The sequence below is a fragment of the Mycotypha africana genome, assembly GCF_025528875.1.
Source record: "Mycotypha africana strain NRRL 2978 chromosome Unknown BDF20scaffold_1, whole genome shotgun sequence".
Taxonomy (NCBI): Eukaryota; Fungi; Mucoromycota; class Mucoromycetes; order Mucorales; family Mycotyphaceae; genus Mycotypha; species Mycotypha africana.
This window is the reverse complement of record NW_026515725.1, coordinates 1,054,743-1,080,154: the sequence shown is the minus strand read 5'-3', so window position 1 is coordinate 1,080,154 and position 25,412 is coordinate 1,054,743. Positions and strand designations below refer to the sequence as shown.

Genomic DNA, 25,412 nt, shown 5'->3' with positions numbered 1-25,412 from the left:
ACTGAAGGGACATAATAGTGCCAATCTTCACCGTTTCCTTCCATTATTTTCGCTAATACCTTTTTTGTGCTTTGCACAAACCTTTCACTTAAATTACTAGCTGGATGATAAGCGGTGATGTAACGCTTGTCAATTGCCATAAGCTTGAACATGCTGTTGATTATTTCATTCTTGAATTCAGTGCCATTGTCAGAAATAGTGAAATGACGTGGGTATCCTAATAATGAGAAGATCTTGATGAGAGCTTGAGCAACCACTTTGGCAGTTTTATCAACTAGTGGTTCCAGTATAACAAATCGTGTACAAATGTCTACTACAATGAGTAGGTAGGTATATTGCCCTTGATTGGATTTAAATGGGCCAGCCAGATCCATGGCATATGAATCACCAGGCATATAACTATACACTGGCTTCTGAGGGTTATATCCCTTTTTGTGTACATTGTACTTTTGGCATGTAGGACATTGGCTAACATACTTTACTGCATCTGCTAATAAGTTAGGCCAATGCATATCTTGGTTATGAATGTGCTTGACAATATGATCAGCACCAAAATGCCCGAATTTGTGAGCATCATCTAAAATATCCTGTCTGTCTTTTTCGTCGGGTGTAACATAATTTTTGTCTGAGAATTTTGACGGGTTCTGAACATAGAAGACTTTTACTTTTCCATCTTTTCTGACTGCTTTGTTCTTGCTTACTCTTTGCTTTTTGTCGAGATTGTGAGTTGTAAATGTCTCATCACCCCCCTCCAGTTCCAAGGTAGTCTGAAAAATTCGAGAGAGCTTGTCGCTGAGAATGTTCAGTATGCCAGGAACGTAAACGACATCAAAATCATAATCGAGAATCGTTCCCATCCAATTAATCATCATAGGATTGATGTTATCCTGTGTGAATAAGTATGTCAAACTGCGATGATCAGTGTGAACAGTGAAATGTCGGCCCCATAGAAATTTGTGAAACTTCTTCAACGCAAAAACGATCGCTAGCAATTCACGCTTGGTGACCGGATAGTTACGTTCTGAAGTGGAGAGCGAACGAGCCATGAAGCCATTGTAGACTATACGTTTAGTCGTGATGCCATTGGCATCAGTAGTAACATCTTCTTGATACAGCGCAGCACCAATACCAAAATTAGAAGCATCAGTAACTACATGCATGGGTGTGGTTGTGTCAACAGGTTTAAGTACAATGTTGGACATCAGAATGGCTTTAATGGCATCGAAGTGAGCATCTAGTTTTGGAGTCCAAGTGATGTGCTTAGAGCTTTCCAAATGGCGTAAACCATCCAATGGTGCAGTTAAGTGTGCAGCCAAAGGTAAATGTTCCCTGAAATAGTTAATTAAACCAAGGAATCGTTGCATTTGTTTGCCCGTAGTAGGCTTGGGGTATTCATGTAAATTGCTTAGCTTTCTGGGATCAAGAGATCGACCTTGTTCTGAAATACAGAAACCAAGAAGATATACGGATTTCATGCCTATATGACATTTTTCAGGATTGAGTATAAGATTACTCCGGGTGAGAGCTTGAATGGCCTGCTTAACGTGACTAAAGTGCTCTTCAACAGAACGACTAAAGATACAGACATCATCTACAAAGTGGTGAGTAAATTGTTTCATATCCTTGAATATGATATCCATTACACGGGAGAATTTGCTAGTGAGTGTTTTGATGCCAAATGGTGCACCAACATGGTGATAATGAACATTTCTGTGTGTGAATGTAGTTTTGTGTTGATCAGGTTCATAGATCTTGAAACGATTGAAGGCACTTTTTAAATCAAGTGTAGTGAATACAGTTGCACCTTGCATATCATGAAAGATATCGTTGATGAGTGGAAGTGGATATTTATCTTCCTCTATGAGAATTTTATTGAGTTCTCGAGGATCAAGGCATACACGATGAGCAGTGAGGTTGCCTTGAGCATCTTTTTTCTTGCTGATAGTTAAAGGGTTGTTAAAGCCTGTTGGTGTGTTAGACTGCACAATAGTGCCTTCTGATAACCATTTTTCTATATTGTCATCCACTACGGACATGAGTGTATCTGCAATAGGATACTGTTTCCTATAGGCTACTTTACCTTCAGGTGTAGACAAATGTACCACACTTTCAGGTAAATTACAAAATGAATTCTTGTCAATTTTCTGGTTTTCATCAATATACTTTTGCAGTGCAGATAGTAAAGTTTTATGTTGCAATTCAGTGCCTGCATAAGAAATGTTGGGTTGGTATTCACGATCATCTATAGAATCATCATGGATAATCTTGTTGTCATCCCAATTAACAGCCACACCTGTTAAGGTTACGCCAATGTGTGGCATAAGATCTTTGCCAATTATGGCATCCATGCTATCATCATGTAATTCAAATACGTCAAAGGCATGCTGACAGACATGGCCATTGTACGAAATATTAAGCTTATTGGTTTGGCCTAATCTTTTAATAGTATTGTGCTTTTGTGCAAAGACAATATCGCCCTCAATCTCATTCAATTTAAGATTTTGAAATGTTTTATTTGACTTCAGAAGACTTTTATTTAGGATTGATATATCCGAACCAGTATCCAGAAGAGCCATCAGTCTTTGACCTTCTATAAGGATGGGTGAAAGAGGTGTCAACGGGCTTTGTTTCATAATGGCTTTTGAGGATTTATGATCCATTATAGCTGCTATTATGTACTTACAATCATCAGATTTTTGGTTTTTGAGTCGATTCAATTCATCCTTGAATTCATCAATGTCGTCTTCATGGAATGATTTGACAGGATGATGGTCCATGTCAATCATGTCAACGTCGTGTTCCTGTAGATTGTAATTTTTATCTTGTTTAACAACCATGTTGACGCGTTTAAATTCGCTATTTTGTTTATCATATGAAGGAGTATAATTCCTATGATTATTACCACGATTGTCATTTGTATGAGTCTTGAAATTGCTGTTCTGCAGCTTGATGTACAGTATGCTGCACAATTATTTCTGTGTGCCAAACTGAACGGCTCTTTGTTGCAATAGTGGCAAATATTGGTCGTAGACAACCTGTTATGAGGCGCCCAGCGAGATACATTACTGCCATTAGGACTATGCCTGAAAGTCTTTTGCATCCGAGGATTATGATCATCAGCTGCATGCTTACGTTTTCTATCATGATGTTTGATGGCATCATGACGACTCAAAGAATTATATTTCTTATTGTCACTGCTAGCCACATCATTATCTGATGTTGGTTTCGCTTTCTTATCCCTTTTTAAACCTTGTGCGTAGCTGTCTTTGTTACCAAAAGACACATAAACCTTTTTCAGTTCATTGCTGAGCATCACCTTATGTTGGTTGAAGAGTACTGCGGTTTCTCTCCAGGTTGCGGGAAAAGGATCTGTTTCATCAGATTTGTTGCCAGTGATCATGTTGATTTTGTCATATATGACTTTCCTAAACTGCTTTGGTAAACTGTTAAAGAATAACATCACAACCAACTTATTATCATTAACTTCCGTAAGCTCGTCAAAAAGATTTGTGAATCGGTCAACATAGTCCACGAAATCTTCATCAAATGTTGGTGATATACGAAGTAACCGTAATCCCTTTTGAAAGTTGGTTGTCTGTATATCAAACCTTTCAGTGATGAGTCGCTTCACTTGCGTCCAAGTGAGCTCCTCCTTCTTTTTTTTTATATTTTTCTTGTACCAACTAAAAACTAAATCAGGACATGCTGTGAATGACATACGTAATGCACTAAACCAATTATGTTCAATAGACTCATCTGTCATAAAATGAGTGAAGACACTTTCAAAAGTATTGAAAAATGCTTCTAATGATGGATATGATGTTCCATTGTCAATTTTCTTTGGGTCACCATTCTTGTTATTATGGACAAGGGTGGCGTCAATGCTGGTAATTCTGAAGTGCGGTATAACGCCCACAGGAATTGACTTTTTCATCAGATTGGTTGATATACCTTGCTGATGATCAGCATGGGCAGTAGGCTTAGCGCCTCCCCCGGATTGCAACATGTTATATTGTTGCAACAAGTCATTGCGTTGCTGCGTTAATATTTGCAGCTTCATGCTGGTGCTTTTTATATCAGCATCATTTATAGCATCACACAATTTTTCATTCAGTTGCATGATTTTTTTGTTGAGTACTGATATGTTACTCTGTATGTTGACAGTAACGTCTAAAACCTCTTTTTGAGGCTTAGCATTTTCTTCGACAGGGCTAGTTGCATTATCTGCATCACCCATGTCAACATCTTCCATGAGATCTTTCTCAATCTCTTCTTCCAACGTGAGTTCGTAGTCCAAAGGATTTTCGCTCCCACGCAGTTGTTGATCAATGTAGAACAACTTTGGTGAAGGTCTGCGACCAGAAGCAACGTCAACAAAGTTGGGTCTTTGATCCCCACTTGAAATGTTGTTGTTGTTGTTGTTGTTGTTACGTTCGGTGTTCATCGAAAAAAATGTTGTATTTGCTTATTTAAAAAATTGATAACAGTTGTAAGTCGATGACTATGAACTTAGGTGTCTTTATTATTCTTCAGATGAAGTAGAAGGATTATTTACTTTGTGAGGTTTAATGGGAATTATATTATTTGAGGATGCGTATGCTAGTCACTAATTTCAGGTTCAGATGCTTATTGGGTGATTATTATACTTAGGCCTATATCTTGTTCTATGTTGTACATAACCTATATTAGATGCAATATAGATAGACCGTGGTAGAATGTATTCTCTACCTGGTTGTACGTACTCGAGTATTGTAGTTATTATCTCACCAAACACGTCAAATCCCAAACCTCACAACCGCCCAGCACACAACTTGACGACGATACTCCCATCAATGAACTAGCCATTGATGATGTTGATATGACTCAACAGTCGACCACCACTGATACCACTTCTCCTTCAGGTGCTGGTGAACCTGCTTCCACCTAATAATGAGTAGTCAGTCTCTGACTATCTCTTGTTGGAATGCCAATGGCATTGCAAAACATACCATATCTCTACTAACTGATGCACTTTATGACTCAACTCTGATTTTTCTAACTGAAACTTGGTTACTCTCTCCTTATAGGTACCCCACTCCTTGGAAGCAATATCACACCTATGGCATACCTGTACAAGGTGATGGCTTTCGTGGTCAACAAGGGATTACACTTTTGGTTAACCCCAACTGTCCCTATCCCGTTGTTCATATCCCCTCACCCTCACCCTATGTCCTCACCTGCCAGATCTCCACCTATTTAATTCATTGCTTATACCTACCACCATCCATGCCTGACAATGAAGCAATTGAGCTTATCCATTCCTTACCTATCAATCCCAATCCCAGCCACACCAACACTATCTTTTGTGGCGATTTCAATGCTCGCCATGCTCAACTCCTAGGTGACTCGAAATCCACACAACGTGGCTACGAATTAGCTCATTGGATAACAGAAACTGGTCTCCGTTGCTGGAATTCCGAACACACTTATGGACAGCCTACCTACTATTGCTGTCGTCGCACTACTGCCGATGGGGGGATTTTTCAAAGTATCATTGACCTGATGATAACCACCGACAATCTCCTACAACCTCAACTCACAGTCAGATCTGACCTCAGTGTTGGCTCTGATCACCATCCCATTTCCTTAACATTCAACAACCCTCTACCTCCACCGCCTAAGCACCAACATCCTCGTAGACTATGGAACTTAGGTAATCTATCCAAACCTAACTGTACTTATACTTCACTCTTTTCCGATAGAATAGCACCGATACAGCAGCAACTCCAACACCTATTGAATTGTGATGCCATCGATCAACCTACATCCACTATTAACAACATGGCTATTGAAATCACTGATACCATTCACTCTTGTCTGGATGACTCTGTTGGCCGAAGAGCTCATACTATTGACCGTCCGTCATGGTTTTGGACTCCCCATTTACAACAACTAGTCTCTCAGAGAGAACATGCCCGATACCAATGGCGTACGGCAACTCACCCAACCACCAAACTCGCCTTATACGACCGCTACACCTCTTTGGATACCACCTTCAAAAGAGAGTGTAAAAAGCGGAAACGGTATACATGGAAACAGTTCTGCATCAGGTTGTCGACTGGAGATTTTGTAGAGACAATCAAAACAATCAAGGGTATCCGAAAAAGCCGTATAACCTCTACCCAGTTCAATCATGCCGACGGCCCTGAAGCTGCTGCCATTACAATGTCCCGGCATCTCCGAAATGTGTTTGCAGGCGATCAACTCCCCTCACATCGTCAACCAATACCACCTCCACCACTTGGCCCCCATCCGCTGACTTATACAGATACACCACAGCATAATTGTCCTTTTACACAGGACCTCATCTCTACTATGTTGTTGAAAAAACTATCCCGCAACAAAGCTCCGGGTATAGACCACATACGCACAGAAATGCTATTACCTATCGAAAAAGCCCTTACTCCCACTCTCACCTTGCTATTCAGTTTATGCTGGAAATGGTCCACCGTCCCCACGGCTTGGATCACCGCCCAAGTCATACCCGTATATAAGAAAGGCGATCCACTCGACCCAGGCAACTTCAGACCTATTAGTTTAACTTCTGTTTTCCGCAAATTACTTGAATTATGCATTCAAGATTTACTAACTACCACTGCTTCCCCTCTAGATATAGTCCAAGGTGGATTTCGTGTAAACCGTAGTGCATTAGATCAGGCCCTTTGTTTAAATGAAATCTGTGAACAACATGCAAAAGATCACTACAATGAACGACCCGTACTTGCTTTCCTCGACATCAAATCAGCCTATGATACAGTAGACCGCGCCATCATCTGGCGAGAGCTAGAACTGCACATCTCCTCACCACTGTTAGCCCTGCTTCAAAGACTATTCGATGACGTACAAATTCAAGTACTTGTCCAAAATACATCCTCACCCAGCTTCCACCCAGTAACAGGAGTACTGCAAGGATCAATACTGTCTCCCTTTCTGTATTCCGTTTACATCAACAGTCTACCCGCGTTTTTACGTACTACCCGTCCTCCTCCCAACCGCGCCTATGATCAACCCATCAAACGAGCCTTTGGTAATGTATGGGTTAACTGCTTGCTTTACGCTGACGATGTCGTCTTAATAGCTACTGCTGACTTGATGCCACGACTGCTCAAAAAGGCCGAACAACACTCGCAACAGCTTGGCTATCGCTGGAACCCCGCTAAATGCGTCATTATCAATTCCCCAACTGCTTTAGGCGCTCCTCCACTGAAGTTATATGGTACTGAAATGCCATGCGCTGATTCATTTGTGTATCTTGGTATCCCCTTCAATCGCGAAGGAAAAATTGATAGCACCCTCCTCCTCCAACGCAACATTCAGAAAGCCCTTGCTGCTATGCGTAATAGTTTACAACCTCTCGGTCTCCGCTCACCCTCCTTCTCCAAACTGACAGCCACACGACTGTACACCTTACTCATCCGTCCAGTAATGGAATATGGACTCGCCCTTTGCCCCTTTTTTAACAAGCAAATAACATTATTGGAAAAAGCTCAAGACCAATGCCTAAGAATCCTTTTCGGTGGCCATCCCAAAAGCTCAACCGCAGTCTTTAAACATTTGACCAATCTACCCACTATGAACCAACGTGTACAACGCCTCATTTTCAAAATGATATGCCGTGTACACCTCTTGCCCAGCGATACTTTATTGAAACAAATCACCAATGGTTGTACAGTCCCCTCCCATCGTTGGCCACGTCTCTTAAAATATAGCATACTCTGGACTTCTCTTCCACCTAGTGATCGATGGAGATTAGATGTATGTCGTAAAGCTAACAAGCAAGACCGACACTACTTACAGTTTCGCCAAGATCAACATAACTCCATCATTACTCGCACCCTACCACCACCCCCAGTGCTTCTATCAGCCTGCCGCCCAACTTTAGGCATTGATCCTATACTTTTCCTCCCAATGTCTATTTTTGATCGCAGTCGACTTCTTCGGTGGAAAATGGGATGGCTCCCAGCTCGACCCATCGGATGTAATAAATGTGGGGCTCCACATGCATCCCGAAACCATTTACTCTCTTGCCTCTCTGTTCATGCACGACTCAATCTACCCATCAGCGCTGAACCCAACCCAATTGACTACTTTTTGAACACCTATCTCCCACAAAAGAAGCCTAAGCTCTCTCCCGTTATGCGTACAACACCTTTGTCGTCAAAACAAAAACACCTTGTCGAATATTGGCCGGTGCTCTGTACCATAATGCTCGAAATTGATCAAATCTGTCATCCTGATACCGAGTTTACTGGAGCCGCACTTACAACTAGCGAAATTTCACTTTTGAAGTGGTTCGTCGTTTGTGATTCTGAACAACATCGTGAATCTACACAAGAAGACTAAACAAAAAAAAAAAAAAAAAGAAATCAAAAACACCAAAAAAAAATTACAGAAATGAAAAATTCCAAAAATCTTTCCAGTTTCCAACTCCTAACCTTTTACTGACTTTTCAACCTCAAGGACAATTGTCCCCTTTGACAGCACTGACGCCTGATCTAATGCACTACTTCAACGCGATTCCTAACCTTTTTTTACTTCTATTTTATAGTTGATTTTTAGTTTCCTTTTACCTTTTATATATCCTATAAGTTTTTTCTCTTTTCTTTACTTTTTTCTTATGATATATAAGCTTGCCCAAGTGGTATCCTTTTATTGCCCTATAGGGATCCGGTTATATACCACGTTAAATAAAACCAACCCATTTGTCTATACTACCGAAGAACCTTTTTCTTCGGCTTTTCCATCACTTATTTTGGAGGATACAGGTACTTTTCGTCACGTGACCAGCAACAATTTAATAACCATCACCAATATTACCACCAACAAAAGCCGATAGTTCAGCACCTGCACCCGAACAGCAAGTTACGCCACTTATAGCAACTAGTTTGATACCAACATCGCCTCTCTCGGACGAAAAAAGTGCAAACGATTTCGAGATCGCAACAATCTTAACATCTGCAAATCTTGAACAGCAGAATCGCTCCTCAACTCTTCCTATAAGCACGCACCCTAACAGCGTTGACGCTCCTCCCCGTCACTGCAGCAGCAAACGACCAGCCACCGAAATCTCCACAGCTCTTTTTGCTGACGGTTCCACTCTTCTTTTTTCCACCATGGGAAAAACTCTCACTCGCTCTCAAACGAAAAAAACCAAAATCTTCCCTGCAACTACACACTCTAACCACTCTGTACCACCGCCCCCAGGCCTGCTGACATGCAGTTCGAACGACATCCCGAAGTCTTAAATACTCCTGCAATCTTTGGTGCTACCAGCACCATCGGTAGTACTTCGCCTGTCATTATCCCCCCTGATGCACCCTCCTATGTCACCCTCTTGTTCAAAATGCTGACCGACCAAAGCTCACGCTTGAATCAACTTGAAGCTTTGGTATCGGAGAATGCTACCCTAAAGGCCGAAAACAACCTACTTAGGAAACAGTTACAACAGCTCCGTCAATCCCCCGCATCCAGTCAAGACAACCAGATGACTGATGATGAACCTCTGCCACGGGCACCAGGCGATTTTAATTTTACAATACCGATTAACTCCGCTACCATTGGCCCATCTGCTTCCCATTCACACCATCTGGTTAGGACAGATCAAGGCTCACAGGCATCCAAATATGCAAGCTTACCATCTACCACTACCAGCGGCCACGACTCTACCCCTCCCACAATTCTGTCACCCTACCAAGCTACCGCTCACCGCGGCATTAAAGCCGACACCACTAAAAGAGCTGCGAAAAAAATCACCCCTGCTACCCGTCGTGCTGCAGTGCGTCTTTTCCAACCTGAATCAACCAATCCAGGCTACCAATATATCTATCTTCCCTGTCGCGCTCGACAAAATTTAAGCACCATGCGATCCAAACTTGCAGGAGTCCAAATTAATCCCTCTCGCGTTATGGATATTCAATATCCAGCAAAGAACACTGTAAGCTTATTGGTACACAACGATTATGCCCCTATCGTCAAACAGCGCCTCAACAAAGCTAAAATTTCAATCCTCGAAGACTTCGACCCTTTAGCCAGTACTGTACCACACCTATGGAACTCCCGTCCAAGGTGATGGATTTCGAGGACAACAAGGCGTTACATTATTGGTTAACCCTACATGTCCCTATTCTGTCGTTCACATCCCATCACCCTCACCCTATGTACTTACTTGCCAAATCTCAACCTATCTGATTCACTGCTTACAGTGACTCACAAAAGTGTTACAATGTTTTTAAAAATTTTAATTTTTCGACTTTTTCATGCATTCTTCCCCTTGAGCACATACTTAAGCACTGATTTTTTTTTGCGATATGGAAAGTAGTAGTTCTAAGCTATTCAGTGATATAGCTTGTGTTAGGATTCATATACATTTGCTTGAGCACATTCGACATTCTAATCGCTCATCTCGACATTCGCAATCTGTAGAAATTCAGATGGTTGAAATGATGAATGTTTACAGAGCCTTCTTTCCCCAGGATTTTTCGAATTTATTGAGTTTCAGAATCTATCAGGGGTCAATTTAATGTTGAGTATCATGTTTTGTCAAACTTGTACCTTTTTGCTTTTCGATTAGCTACATTACTTTACCCATTCACAAAAACCGCAACATTAGACAAATCTCAACATGCGTCCCGTACCTTACGATAAAAAAAATGATATTTTAGCTAGACTGCGTACAGGAGAGTCTCATAGAAGTATCGCCAAAAGTTTAAAGGTATCCAACGTCACTGTTGGTAGAATCGCTAAAGCTAATGACATTGCATGCAACGAAAAGACCGGCCGTCCTAGGTTAATCTCGGATCGTCTCGAGAGAATGATCGCAAGATCGTTCTACTTAGGGCAGTTCATAACAGCAGTTGATGCTGCCAGGAACCTGCGGGGTCAAGGAGTAGATATTTCTCCACAGACCATACGTAGGGTCCTGAAAAGATCCGATTTCGATTCAAGGATTAGAAAATCAGCATTGCCATTAACGAATGATCGAAGAAAGGATCGGTTGAAATGGGCGAAAGCCCACAAACACTGGACGGTTGATGATTGGAAGAAAGTCGTTTTTAGCGACGAGACCAAAATCAATCGTCTTGGATCGGATGGGAAACAGTGGACTTGGGTAAAGAAGGGAGAACCCCTCAAGGAGCACAACGTCAACTACAAGTATAAAGGCGGAGGTGGCAGCCTCATATTGTGGAGCTGCTTCACTCAACATGGTCCTGGCTTCATTGCCAAGATACAGGGGGGAATGGACTCGCAATTATATTGCGAGATTCTGAAAGGCGACTTCATGGATACACTAAAGGATTATGGCCTGAAATTGAAGGACGTTGTCCTTCAACAGGATAATGATCCTAAACATACGTCCCAATATACCAAAAAATTCTTTAAAAAGCACAAGATAAATGTTCTAGATTGGCCTTCTTATTCACCAGACTTGAACCCAATCGAAAACTTATGGTTTTACCTGAAGTGCAAGCTAGCTGCTTATGACACCCTACCCAAGAATATGGACGAACTCTGGCAAAGAGTAGGAGACGTATGGTACAATAAAGTTACAGCCGATTTATGCCTAAAACATATCGAAAGCATGCCAAAAAGAATTGAAGCTGTTATAAAAGCCAAAGGTGGTCAAACAAAGTACTAACTGCACGTTTAAATAAATCTGACTATCACAAAAATGAAAATTTTACGCATATGCAAATTAAGCTCTATAGTTTAAGTAATTCCAAAGAACGCTAATATGTTTGAAAGTTATATCATTAGAAACCCAACAATATATACTTTCTAATGATATTAGTTTGGAGGGGGGTTTATTAATCATATCAGGTGCAATAGTGATTTGAATTGGAAATTTGTTTGATTTTGTAAAACATTGTAACACTTTTGTGAGTCACTGTATACCTACCGCCATCTATGCCTGACAATGAAACTATTGATCTCATCCGCTCCCTACCCATCAATCCCAATCCCAACCAAACCAACACAATCTTTTGTGGAGACTTCAATGCAAGACACGCTCAACTACTTGGTGATTCTAAATCGACACAACGTGGCTATGCATTAGTCCAATGGATTACAGAAACGGGTTTACGCTGCTGGAACGCAGAACAAACCTATGGTCAGCCCACTTATTATTGCTGCCGACGAACCACCTCCGATGGTGGTATATTTAAAAGTATAATAGACCTGATGATCTCTACGGACTGTCGTATTTGAGGGTAGATGATATACAAATATTAAAGATATAATTCACTTTATGAAGGATAAAGATGAATTATACAATATTGCAAACCAGAAATAATTAGAAACTACATAAACTCTAATATATGAGTACCGTGAATTAAGTGTTGTGTTTAGTTGACAGCATCATATGAGATGTGGAGACCTCGTATACAAATTATACAAGATCCTCACACCTCATTACAGTACTGCTGAAATAATATAAAGTAGAGTAGGAAACGAATATAGAATAAGTGATGATTCTTATACGAGATTAGCTACCTCGTATAAGGCTGAACAGGTTGTCATTTAGGATATATAGTTTACTTATTTTGCTATAATACGTTACTATATGACATAGGATATATAGTAGAATTAATATATGGACATGCAGGATATATTGATTCAACACCAAGGTATAATAGGTTATAAGTACTATTCTCTGCCTTCGGCATAAAGAATGATTACAAGATAATAGGTTGTGATCATCCTTTACAATAACTGTTCACTCAACTCGAACACCACGCACGAATACTATTTTCCTAATTAATTCTATTTTCCTGCAAGCAGTGCTACATAATGGTTAGCACGGGAAAATAGGCTAGTTGCATGATCACTAGATCAAGCCATGGATACTTTTGCAAGTCCACCCGCTCCGGGTAGATGCGTAATATCCTCAAGGGAGAATTCTATTCTTTTACGGTTCAGAAGACGTACGTCTTCTTTCAGTAGAATAACTCAGCTGCCAGTTTCTAGGTTCCGCAATATGAAGAAGATATTTAAATTTTTTGCAGTAGATATTTTTCTTCTCTTTGAACTTAACTTGATGGAAAATAAAACGTACTAGTTTGATCTCGTTAACTTTTTATTGTTTTAACTAAGTGATATTTAACTCCACAAGTCGTCAAATACCACACGGACAATCTCCTACAGTCCTCCCTCACGGTGCGTTCTGATATCAGTATTGGCTCCGACCATCATCCAATTACACTAACATTCACCAATCCACTCCCTCCTCCCCCTAAGCAACAACATCCTCGGCAATTATGGAAACTGGGAAATTTATTGAAATCTAACTGTACCTATCCCACCCTCTTCCATGATCGTATAGCACCTCTACAGGATAGCCTCCAACGCCTGATGGACTGTAACGATATTGATAATCCAACCTACAAGATTAACTCCATGGCTGTCGAACTCACTCAAACTATCCACTCTTGTCTTGATGACTCTGTGGGCCGCCGAACACATACTATCGATAGACCATCCTGGTTTTGGACACCATACTTACAACATCTAGCCTCACTACGAGAACATGCTCGTTACCAGTGGCGTACCGAAACCCACCCTATCACCAAACTCGCATTGTATGATGTCTACATCTCTCAGGACACTCGATTCAAAAGTGAATGTAAAAAGCGAAAACGATATACCGTCACTTACAAAACTGTCCCAATGTTTCGTACTTTTGTGTTTGAGTGGTTCTGACGTATCGTACAACTTAACTAAATGCGACGTATCTTAGCTTAAATGAAAGCCCTGGTCATGGTGAACATTTGACTATTGTCATTAGCGGTGATTGAATCATATTATGCTTATAACTGATATTTGAAAACAGACTATACATTGGGACAGTTTTGTAACATTTTTTAAGTGATGTGATTCTTTATTATAAAGGTGTTTAATACTTTGTCCAGAGACCTTTATTCCTAATACAAGCTTGTATACGTCGAGGCATAGACTCTATGAATTTTTGGCACTCTTCTACTTTGATGATGTCATACCAAACCTCACGCGAACGCTCGAACAACTCATTGACACCTTTACAGGCTGTTTCATACTCGTTAAGACGTCTTTTGAGTAAAGCCCACATATTTTCGATTGGATTAAGGTCTGGTGACTGTGCAGGCCAATCCATAGTCACATAATCTTGCCCTTGCAGGTATTCCTTGACCAAATTTGACGTATGTTTAGGATCATTGTCTTGCTGGAAAATGATTTGATCACGACGGTACCCTAATTTTTCGCTCATATCTCGAATGCTGTCTTCCAATTCGTCGCGGAGTATGTCTCTGTACAATGTTTTATCCATATTGCCATCAATTTTGCACATCCAACCCACTCCGCCATACGTAATAGCACTCCACAACATGATGCTGCCACCACCACCTTTGACTGTCTGCTTAACATGGTGACTTTTAAGCGTCTCACCGTCGCGAACCCATACCCAGACACGACCATCGGAGTTAAAACGATTTATTTTAGTTTCGTCAGTCCAAATAACGCGTTTCCAATCGTCGGTGGTCCAATCCTTATGTGCAATGCACCATGCAAGTCTCTTCTTCCGATTCTTGTCACTAAGTAATGGCTTCTTAGGGGCCTCCAAGGATCCCAAACCGGCCGCTTTCAAGGCCCGACGGACTGTATTCGGGTTCACCTTGATACCATGATCCGTTTCGAGGCGTTTTGCAACTTGTACTGCATTCCTAACGCGATTTTTTGTGACTTGACGCACGCAGTAACGCTTATCTGCATCAGATAACTTGGCAGGTCTTCCTCCAGGACAAGCCTTCATGAGCGGACAAAACTGTCTTTTCACCCGATGAACACTACTCTTACCCACTCCAACTTCTTCCGACACTTCACGTACCGATTTACCTTGATTAAGCTTAGCAATGATGCTGTCAACCTGGGATTTTGGGAGAGACTTCATTATAGACCAGTAGAGCAGAATTCGGAGTCAGAAAATTGAGAAATAAGAATTTGAATGTGTTGGCAGACATTTCAGGGCAATGTGCAGCAAATTTTACGTAGATTGAAACTCTCTACCGACTTGTGGTTCAGTTATTATATCGCTAGACGGTCAAAAATAAAATGTTACAAAACTGTCCCAATGACAGGCCCGCTTTCTAAGACTCAGTGCTAGCGTTCAATGTTTTAATCACCGCCAATGACAATATTCAAATGTTCACCATGACCAGGGCTTTCATTTAAGCTAAGATATGTCGCATTTAGTTAGGTTGTATGATACGTCAAAACCACTCAAACACAAAAGTACGAAACATTGGGACAGTTTTGTAAGTGACGGTACATGGAAAGAATTTTGTCAAAGACTATCAACAGGCGATTTTTTAGAGACCATCAAAACTATCAAAGGTATTCGCAAAAGCCGCACAACGTCCCCTCAGTTCAATCACTTGGACGGCCCCGAAGCCGCAGCTATGACGATGTCTCGCCATCTACGAAATGTATTTGCTGGAGATCACTTACCCGCTCACCGTCAACCCCTTCCACCGATCCCAAACGGCCCTCACCCATTCACATATACCGACACCCCACAACATGATTGCCCGTTCCATGACACCCACATCTCTACTATGCTCCTAAAAAAACTCTCTCGCAACAAAGCACCTGGTGTAGATCACCTCCGCACCGAAATGCTAGTGCCTATAGCCAAAGACCTCACTCCTTTACTTACTCTCTTATTCCGCCTGTGCTGGAAATGGTCTACGGTCCCTCAGGCGTGGTCCATTGCCCAAGTCATACCCATACATAAAAAAGGCGATCCATTCCATCCAGGAAACTTTAGACCCATTAGCTTAACTTCTGTCTTTAGAAAACTATTTGAATTGTGTTTACAGGATTTATTAACCGATACTGCCCCTCCATTAGACATAGTACAAGGTGGATTTCGTGCGAATCGTAGTGCACTAGATCAGGCTCTCTGTCTACATGAGATCTGCGAACAACACACCAGAGATCATTACAATGAACATCCCGTCCTCGCTTTTCTAGATATAAAATCTGCCTATGACACAGTCGACCGTGCCATCATCTGGAGAGCTCTTGAACTACATATCTCTACACCCCTACTCGCATTATTACAGAATCTATTTGACCACGTCCAAAACACCATTTCACCCTGCTTTCACCCAGTTACTGGAGTACTTCAAGGATCTATTTTGTCCCCCTTCCTTTATTCCATATACATTAACAGCCTCCCCTCTTTTCTACGTACCGTCCGCAGCCCAGTTAACCGCGCTTTCGATCGCCCAGTCCAACGCGAATTTGGAGGTGTTTGGGTGAATTCATTGTTATATGCTGACGATGTTGTTTTGATTGCTACGGCGGATCTAATGCCCCGCCTTCTGAAACGAGCCGAAGCGCACTCTCACCAACTAGGATATCGGTGGAACCCCAACAAATGCGTCATAATCAATTCACCAACTACTTTTGGTGCCCCTCCGTTAAAACTATACGGTACAACCATGCCCTGTGCAGATTCTTTCATTTATTTGGGAATTCCTTTTAACCAGCAAGGTAAAATTGATACTAATCTTCTTGTACAGCGTAACATGCAAAAAGCTCTAGCTGCCATGCGATCCAGTTTACAGCCTCTTGGCCTCCGCTCTCCCGCATTCTCTAAACTTACCGCTACCCGCCTCTACTCTTTATTGATCCGCCCCATTCTGGAATACAGTGTTGCTATCACCCCATTCCTCACTAAGCAATCCATCCTCCTTGACAAAGCCCAAGACCAATGTTTACGTATTCTTTTTGGGGGTCATTCCAAAAGCTCCACAGCCGTTTTTAAGCACTTAACCAACCTTCCCACCATGTCTCAACGTATTCAGCGATTGATATTCAAGATGATTTGCCGGGTTCAACTTCTCCCTGCCGATACCCTTCTCCAGAATATTACAACACAATGTCAATCCCCTAATTATCGATGGCAACGTCTACTTAAGTACAGCCTCTTATGGAATGCACTCCCCCCCGATGACATAACCCGATTAGATATGATTAACAACCCAACCAAACAAGATAGGGCTTATCTCCAATTCCGACAAGAACAACATATTGCCCTACTCACTCGTACTAACCCACCACCTCCAGTTCTCCTATTGGCCTGCCGCCCCAGCATAGGCATTGATCCGCTTCTCATACTTCCAATGTCAATCTTTGATAGAAGTCGACTATTGCGATGGAAAATGGGCTGGCTTCCGGCTCGACCTATAGGGTGTCATCGGTGTGGATCATCCCATGCCTCCCGTAACCATCTCATCTCGTGTTTGTCCGTCCATACCAGGCTCAATCTACCAATGTCTGTTGAACCTAATCCGCTGGATTATTTCCTCAACACCTATGTATCTACCCCCGAAGAAACCATCCACATCACCTACTGACCGTAGGCAACCCTTGACCCCAGAGCAACAGTATCTTGTTCAATATTGGCCGATTATATGTCAAATTATGCTCGAAATTGATCAAATCTGCCACCCTGATGCTGAATTCACGGGTGCGGCCCTCATCACTAGTGGCATTCCACTCTTGAAATGGTTCATCGTCTGTGATGTCGACCAACATCGCGAATCCTCCTAGTAAAAAAAAAAAAAAAAAAGAGAGAAAAAAGAAAAACCAAAAAAAACCAAATTGCCACTCAGTCACAATTCGGACCTTAGACTTTCAGGCGGCCAAATGCCCCCTTTCCCGATTTACTTTTTCATGCGTGCAACACAGGCAGCTCAGACAACTTTTCGTGATCCGATGCACTATCTCCAACGCGACCTACAACCTTTTTTACCTACTACTCCAGTAGATTTTTTAGCCATATCTCCCCTTTTATATAACTTATAAGTTTTTGACTTTATAGTTTTTTTCTCTTATTTTATATAAGCTTGCTCGAGTGGTATCCTTTTATTGCCCTATAGGGATCCGGTTATATACCACGTTAAATAAAACATACACTTTGTCTATACTACCGAAGAACCTTTTCTTCCGCTTTTCCATCACTTTTTTTGGACGATATAGGTACCCTAGAACACGTGACCACAACTTTAATAACAAGTCAATCTACCATTACCACCCAAACCCAAGCAAAAGTCGATAGCCAAGGAGCCAAGACAGAACTATCAGTTCAGCAACCATCAACAAGTAGTTTTGATACCAATCTCGTCCTCCATTGTCGACAAAAGTGCAAACGATTTTGCGATCGCCAAACATCAAGCATCCGCCGAGGAAAACACCGAACCAGCATCTTCCACCACCGACACCCTCCAGCCAGCACAGCGTACTCAGAAGCGTTCCAATACTTCTATAACCGATTCACTACCTTCAGCTAAATTTTCTAAGCGACGCTTATCGGAAGTTTACCCTACCCTGTCTTTAGAAGACAACGAAGAATCTCGTATGCCCATGGGAAAAATGAATATAAGAACCCCACAAAGAAACCAAAATCCACACCCTATTTAGGTGATACACAGCCTGCCATCGTGGAACACCATCCTGATTTAGGCAACCCTAATCTTTTTGGTAAGACCCACCCTATTGGAACGCCATCCTCACCAACAACCCTGCCAGCCGATGCTCCTGCATACATCATTGACCTCTTCCAACTGGTTCAAGCCCAAAACAACAGGCTCAATCAGCTGGAAGCTCTCCTTGCTGAGAATACTAAGCTCAAAAGTGAAAATGAGCAGCTGAAAAAACGAATTCATTTCCTCCAACGCGAAAAACGCTCCGCACCCGCTCTTGTAGTAGACGATGATGCAAATAACATGATACTCGATATTCCTACTAGAGAACCAAATGACTTTTCCTTTAAGTTACCCTGTCACACCCAAATCCCTTCCGATATCCCCTCATCTGACGCCTCTTTTCGAACAACCCAAGGATCTCAAGCATCCAAATATGCCACCGTCCCCGCCGCTACCCCTAACACTACTACTACTACCAAAATGACACCGTATCAGGCAGCAGCTCATCGCGGCCTCAAGGCATCCACCACTGCTAAAAAATCCAGTATGAAAAAGCCGAACCCAGCTGCACGTAGGGCTGCAGCTCGCTCTTTCCAAGCCGAATCAGCCAATCAAGGCTTTCAATACATCTATCTCCCCAGCCGCGTTAGAGAGCCTCTCTCGGTCGTACGTTCCAAACTCTCAAAGCTGAATATCGATACCTCCCGCATTCTCGATATACAGTTTCCTGCCAAAAAGATCGTTGGCTTACTCGTCCACAATGATTATGCACCCACTATTCGTAACCGTTTCCGTAAGGCTCGGCTTATCACCATTGATGACTTTGATCCCCTCTCCGCGAATGTTCTCCATCTTCCTGAACCTTGCTCCCTCTCTGACACCGAAAAAACAGCCAAGGCCCGCGAGTACCATCTTAACCGCTGTCTCCACGCTCTTGATTTCATTCGCAAACCCGTAAGCTTTGCAGTAGCTAAAACCTTTTTAGCCAACTCTTGGATTACAGATGATCATCTCAAACAGCTTGTAGCAGGAACTCCTTTCTTTGACAAAGATTCCATAGCCCTACCCCGAACACAACAAATTGATATCTCTCGCACTACCAGCTCTTCTTCCCCCACCACAGATGATGTGGAAATGACACCTCACGACAATGCTAACATATCCACTCCCGCTGCGATTCTTCCTTCAGGTGCTGGTGAACTTGCATCCCAACAATAATGAGTAGTCGATCCTTGACTATCTCATGTTGGAATGCTAATGGCATTGCCAAACACACTATATCTTTGATTACAGATCCACTTATGCATTCTACCCTCATTTTTCTAACTGAAACTTGGTTACTTTCTCCATATAGATATCCTACCTCATGGCAACAATATCACACCTATGGCGTTCCCGTTTGTGGTATTTGACGACTTGTAGAAGTTAAATATCACTTAATTAAAACAATAAAAAGTTAACGAGATCAAACTAGTAGGTTTTATTTTGAATCAAGTTAAGTTCAAAGAGAAGAAAAATATCTACTGCAAAAAATTTAAATATCTTCTTCATATTGCGGAACCTAGAAACTGGCAGCTGAGTTATTCTACTGAAAGAAGACGTACGTCTTCTGAACCGTAAAAGAATAGAATTCTCCCTTGAGGATATTACGCATCTACCCGGAGCGGGTGGACTTGTAAACGTATCCATGGCTTGATCTAGTGATCATGCAACTAACCTATTTTCCCGTGCTAACCATTATGTAGCACTGCTTGCAGGAAAATAGAATTAATTAGGAAAATAGTATTCGTGCGTGGTGTTTGAGTTGAGTGAACAGTTATTGTAAAGGATGATCACAACCTATTATCTTGTAATCATTCTTTATGCCGAAGGCAGAGAATAGTACTTATAACCTATTATACCTTGGTGTTGAATCAATATATCCTGCATGTCCATACAGTGACTCACAAAAATGGCTCAATGTTTTGGGAATTTTGCATAATTTGTACTTCTTCTGCTTATACTGACAGTAATCTCTACACCAATCTAGTAAAACGCTTACATATATGAAAAGAGCATCTTCCTAGCTTTCTAATAACACAATTTACATTAATTTGTGCATGACTTTTATATATGGTGGTAGACCGATAAAGCTGAGATATACCAAATTTTATTGAGTTTTCGTTCCTTTTATTTGCTATAAAAGAGAAACTATGTAAACTAGTACTTCGTCCAGCCCCCTTTAGCCTTAATAACGGCTTCGATTCTCTTTGGCATGCTTTCTATATGCCTCATGCATAATTCGGGGGTGACTTTGTTATACCAAACATCGGCTACACGCTCCCAAAGCTCACCTAGGTTCTTCGCTGCATTACCATACGAAGCAAGCTTGCATTTCAAATAGAACCATAAATTCTCGATTGGATTTAGGTCAGGCGAGTAGGAAGGCCAGTCAAGAACATTTACCTTATTTTTACAGAACCATTCTTTAGTCACTTTGGCCGTATGCTTGGGATCATTATCCTGTTGAAGGATAACGTCCTTCTTCTGTAGGCCATAATCCTCGAGGGTCTCCAAGAAATCACCTTTCAGGATATCGCAATACAATTTAGCGTCCATCCCGCCCTCTATCTTGGCAATGAAACCCGGGCCATGTTGAGTGAAGCAGCTCCACAACATCAAGCTTTCTCCACCTCCTTTGTAGGCATAGTTGACATTGTGGGCTTGGAGAGGTTCTCCCTTTTTGACCACGTCCATGTCTTTCCATCTGATCCAAGACGATTTATTTTTGTTTCGTCGCTGAAAACGACCTTCTTCCAGTCTTCAACCGTCCAATTTTTGTGAGCCTTTGCCCATTTCAACCAATTCTTGCGACGTTCATTAGTCAATGGCAATGCCGACTTTTTGATCTTCGAATCGAAATCGGCTGATTTGAGGAATCTGCGTATCGTTTGTGCAGATATTTCATATCCTTGTCCTCGAAGGTTCCGGGCAGCCTCAACCGCAGTAATAAATTGCCCAGTATAGAACGATCTTTCGACCGAGCAATGCGCTGATCTTTGCAGGTCTGCCCTTCTTGCCATTAGATGCACACGCAAGATCGGTAGCAATTCTGTCAACTGTTGCACGCGAAACGCCTAGAGACTTTGCAATATTTCTGTGAGAATCGTTTCCATTCAGTCTGGCAATAATATCCATTTTCTTGTCGTAAGGAATAGGTCTCATGTTGCAATTAGTGTTAATGTAGTTGAAATGTGTGGTAACGGTAATCGATGGAATCTAATGAGAGTTGTAATTGGAATTTCAGGGGAAAAAATGAAACATGGAGCTGCTTAATTATGTGAAATACAATATGCGAAACTGTCTGGCCCTCAAAATACATTTTTTTTTGGTGTTTTTGGAAGTTCATTAGTGAATCGTGAATTTATGCAAAATGCCCGATTGTCGACATTGCAACAATTCATGTTCGTAATTGCAGATGAAGTGGTGCGATGTCAACGAAACTTATACCAATAGTACTTGTGGTATTGCTCTTTACTGTCGTATAGCTAAAATTAAGCTAAAAATACTCATTGTCTAGCTACAGTGAAATAACCGCAAAATGCAGAAACATTGAGCCATTTTTGTGAGTCACTGTATAAGCACATTGAAGTTTATTACGGTCCTATTCAGGAAGCCCTTTACCATGCTTTGGCTAACGACGTTTCGCCGAAAAAGAAAGCTGAGACGAGCCATAGTGGCCTTAAAAGAAAACAAACCGGTTCTGAAAACGATTTTCAGAAAAAGCAACGTCCCGCTTCCGCTACTGCTAAAAACCTTTGCAACTATTGCAAAAAGGAAGCATTTGTAAGAACTTGAAACGTTGCAGCGATTATTTGCATAGTGATAAATACAAGCAGTATTTGATCAAGCAAAATGATCGCCGTAATAACAAGGTACAGTTACAGTACATGTTTCAGAAAAGAACAATGAAAACTTTAACCTTAATGAAAATGCAACTGATAAGATTAATATCTTCTATAGTAATCTCGAAAATGAAGAAATTGCTGAAGACTTTACCAGTGAAATTCTCACTGATACAGTAATAACTTTAATCATATGTTATATCATTCCAAATTCAATGTCCTGCCATCGAATGATGACATAAAAATAAAAATTATCTATTTGCTAAGGACGAAAACCAAAATATTGTCTGCTTTCATATTGCTGACTTGACAGAAAAAGAGGTCCATGTTGTATCGATGAAGAGATCACTGCTGAATATTACATAATAAAACCGAAGTACGTTTCGTTATTGATAGTTATAATTAAATGGCAGGTTACTTCACGTACATGATCTATTGGTACTTCAGTCTAGAATTTACATTGTTGATTGAGGTGACTTATCCAGTTTCTATTAGCCTCTATAACTATTACTGTACCTTATAGAGTGAGAGGTCTTTATTTGCTATTCCGCAGACATTATTCTATTCCAGACTCCACCTATTAAAGGTCGTAGAGGAGGTACACTAGATTCGGTGATCACTTTATTGTAAATTTATAATCTTCATCACGATTATGGTAACCATTGAATGCCCATGTCGATTATATCCTCTTCTCTACTGGTTCCTATAATGGACGCTATTAGTATCATTCAGAACCAGTCTATATACCCAATCACTTGTTGTCCGATAGGGCAATCTTTATATTGCCCGCTACTACTAAGTCCGACCAGTCAGGGTCGAGTTACACATTTCTGTTGCTCTCTTTAGGTGTTCCTGTCGCTGGTGTTTATTGGTCCTTTCTCCTGGTTACAAGATCAGTTAACATAGTCCATGGTGAATAGGCCTGTATACCCACTCCGTAAAAGATATAAATACCAGTTGATTCTGTTCATCTAGACGAACTTCATCTTAATTTTAAGAAAGAAATAAACTTGAACCTTCCAGAGTTTTCACAGACTTGTCACTGTTTATTTCCTATTTTATTTATATTTTGATCTTACCGATCCAACAGTCCAGAACATGACACCTTATTCTCCTGCTATTACCATCAACAATGAACAATTGATTGGTATGCTCGATACAGGTGCTGCAAAAAAAAGCTTCTTTGGTCGAGAGATGATGGTTCTTGCTTGGCTTGCTACTGTAGCAGGAAGAAGGACTGTACTATCACTAGCATTCCACTGATATACCGTAAAAACTTATAAGCGGTGGACCTCGGAATGTCAAACTCAACCGCAGCTTTGGGAACTGTAAGCCCAGCCCCTTCAATTAATAAGTGAATCAACCGTCTAATGCTGTGCTCACTATATTGCTTGCACTTCTTGGACTTATCCGTTAATCGACAGTGCTGAATTCAGTTGTTAATTCTTCAACAGCTTCTTCCATTTTCACATCATCGATTACAGGGCGCCGCTGCATCTCATCATAGTCAACCATCTTCTCAATTTGCCCGAAAGTAACAGCAATTTCATCCAAGTCCATAGCAAAAGTATTTTCGGAAAGCATAGGCTCACTTACAGGATTATAGTTTATGTAATCTATGTTGCAGGGATGTGTTTATTTTAAAGCAAAAGAAATCCACTCAAAATATCTCGTCTACCATAAAAGCCTACTTCGTCTAAAATCAAAAATCTATAGTCCACTAAAAAAAAAAAGAAACGTGCCATTTAAGGTACCGACTTCGTCCACAAAATCCTCGAAATCGTCTCTTATGAAACCTAAAATACTGTAGTTGTTGTGCTATGCACTCGCGTTTGCTACAACCACAGCAAATAGATGAACCCCTTTCGTATCTTCTAAATCAGCTACCTAACCACCCGCCTAAACAACCTACGATAAAACGTCAATGGGAACACCAATGGCCGATCCTCTGCTACATACTATATGAGCTAGACTATCTATTCCACGTCAAAGAACCCCCATCTTGGATGTTGCTCTAGGATCTTTACTGCTCCAATGGATGTCTCCTTCTAATCACTCAACCTTGTGACAAACTCGTTTTTACCCTTGATCCTAAAGGGCTTTTTAGATACTTTTATAAGCAGTCGGATCTGCCCCGGGCAATTTTATATAACATTGTGCCCACTGGGTTTTCAAGAAAATTATTTTGTCAATAAAAAAAACCTCTCTTTAAACGTAGTTGTTATGCGCACTTTTAAATTGTCAGTGAAACTCATTCTCAGCACGTGACATTTATACAAACCTTATCATTGGCCAGTACTTCGGTTGAAGGCCAATTTATACATTCGAGTTCGGATTTTACATGCCGATTACTATAAATAGAGTCATTTTCAGGGTATATCTAAGCTCATTATACTGTAATCGCCTCAACTTCTAGTTTTCAAAAATATAAAAACAAATTACTTGCGGGGTTCTATCAGAAATAGTCATACTGTATGTCTATTTTTGGTAATTATTCATCAATATAATCATCATCACTATCGTTATCGCTTCCACTACTAATATTACCCTCCTCATCATTTTTCATCTCTTCTGTAGTCCTAACTTTTTGAGGCAAAATTGATTCATTTATACAGTATATCATTCTTAAGTGAATCAATTAATACTGTAGTAATAATTCAATATTTTGACTTTGTTTATCTTTAATATAATACAGTATATATCAATTCTTTTACAAAAAAAACTTACTGTAAAGCAGCTTTGGATCAAATTACAGTAAATGGGTTGAAGAGATTTAAGTGTAGGTAAACAAGGCGTAATAATACTGTAAGTACAGTATCACAATCTGTAGCAAATACATTGGATCTCGCAGAAAGTTGGCACACCAAGGATCATTTTGCACTTGACCCCAGACACCTTTGATCCGCTCGACGGCAGTATCAGCAATTTCAGGATCGTCGTGCAAGTATTCACGATAACAGGTTTTCATTAACTGGAGTAGCATCAGTGAGCAGTCGACTCTACTACAGAAGACGATGAAAGG

General features: G+C 41.0%; 3 protein-coding genes across 3 annotated transcripts; all 3 read left to right on the top strand.

The window, feature by feature from the left end:
* Nucleotides 1–9,808: 9,808 nt before the first annotated feature.
* On the top strand, nucleotides 9,809–10,066 carry BDF20DRAFT_796880 (uncharacterized protein; the record flags this gene model as incomplete). The annotated part of the gene is made up of 1 exon (XM_053076286.1): nucleotides 9,809–10,066. A coding segment is annotated over one exon (258 nt), but the record flags the coding sequence as incomplete, so codon positions are not given.
* A 7,951-nt stretch (nucleotides 10,067–18,017) lies between these two features.
* On the top strand, nucleotides 18,018–19,760 carry BDF20DRAFT_843074 (uncharacterized protein; the record flags this gene model as incomplete). The annotated part of the gene is made up of 1 exon (XM_053079543.1): nucleotides 18,018–19,760. A coding segment is annotated over one exon (1,260 nt), but the record flags the coding sequence as incomplete, so codon positions are not given.
* A 3,202-nt stretch (nucleotides 19,761–22,962) lies between these two features.
* Nucleotides 22,963–23,297, top strand: BDF20DRAFT_843068 (uncharacterized protein; the record flags this gene model as incomplete). The annotated part of the gene is made up of 2 exons (XM_053079542.1): nucleotides 22,963–23,209; nucleotides 23,237–23,297. The coding sequence occupies exons 1-2, from the start codon at nucleotides 23,057–23,059 to the stop codon at nucleotides 23,294–23,296; spliced, it is 213 nt and encodes a 70-aa protein (XP_052940419.1). The 5' UTR covers nucleotides 22,963–23,056.
* Between the last annotated feature and the right edge of the window lie 2,115 nt (nucleotides 23,298–25,412).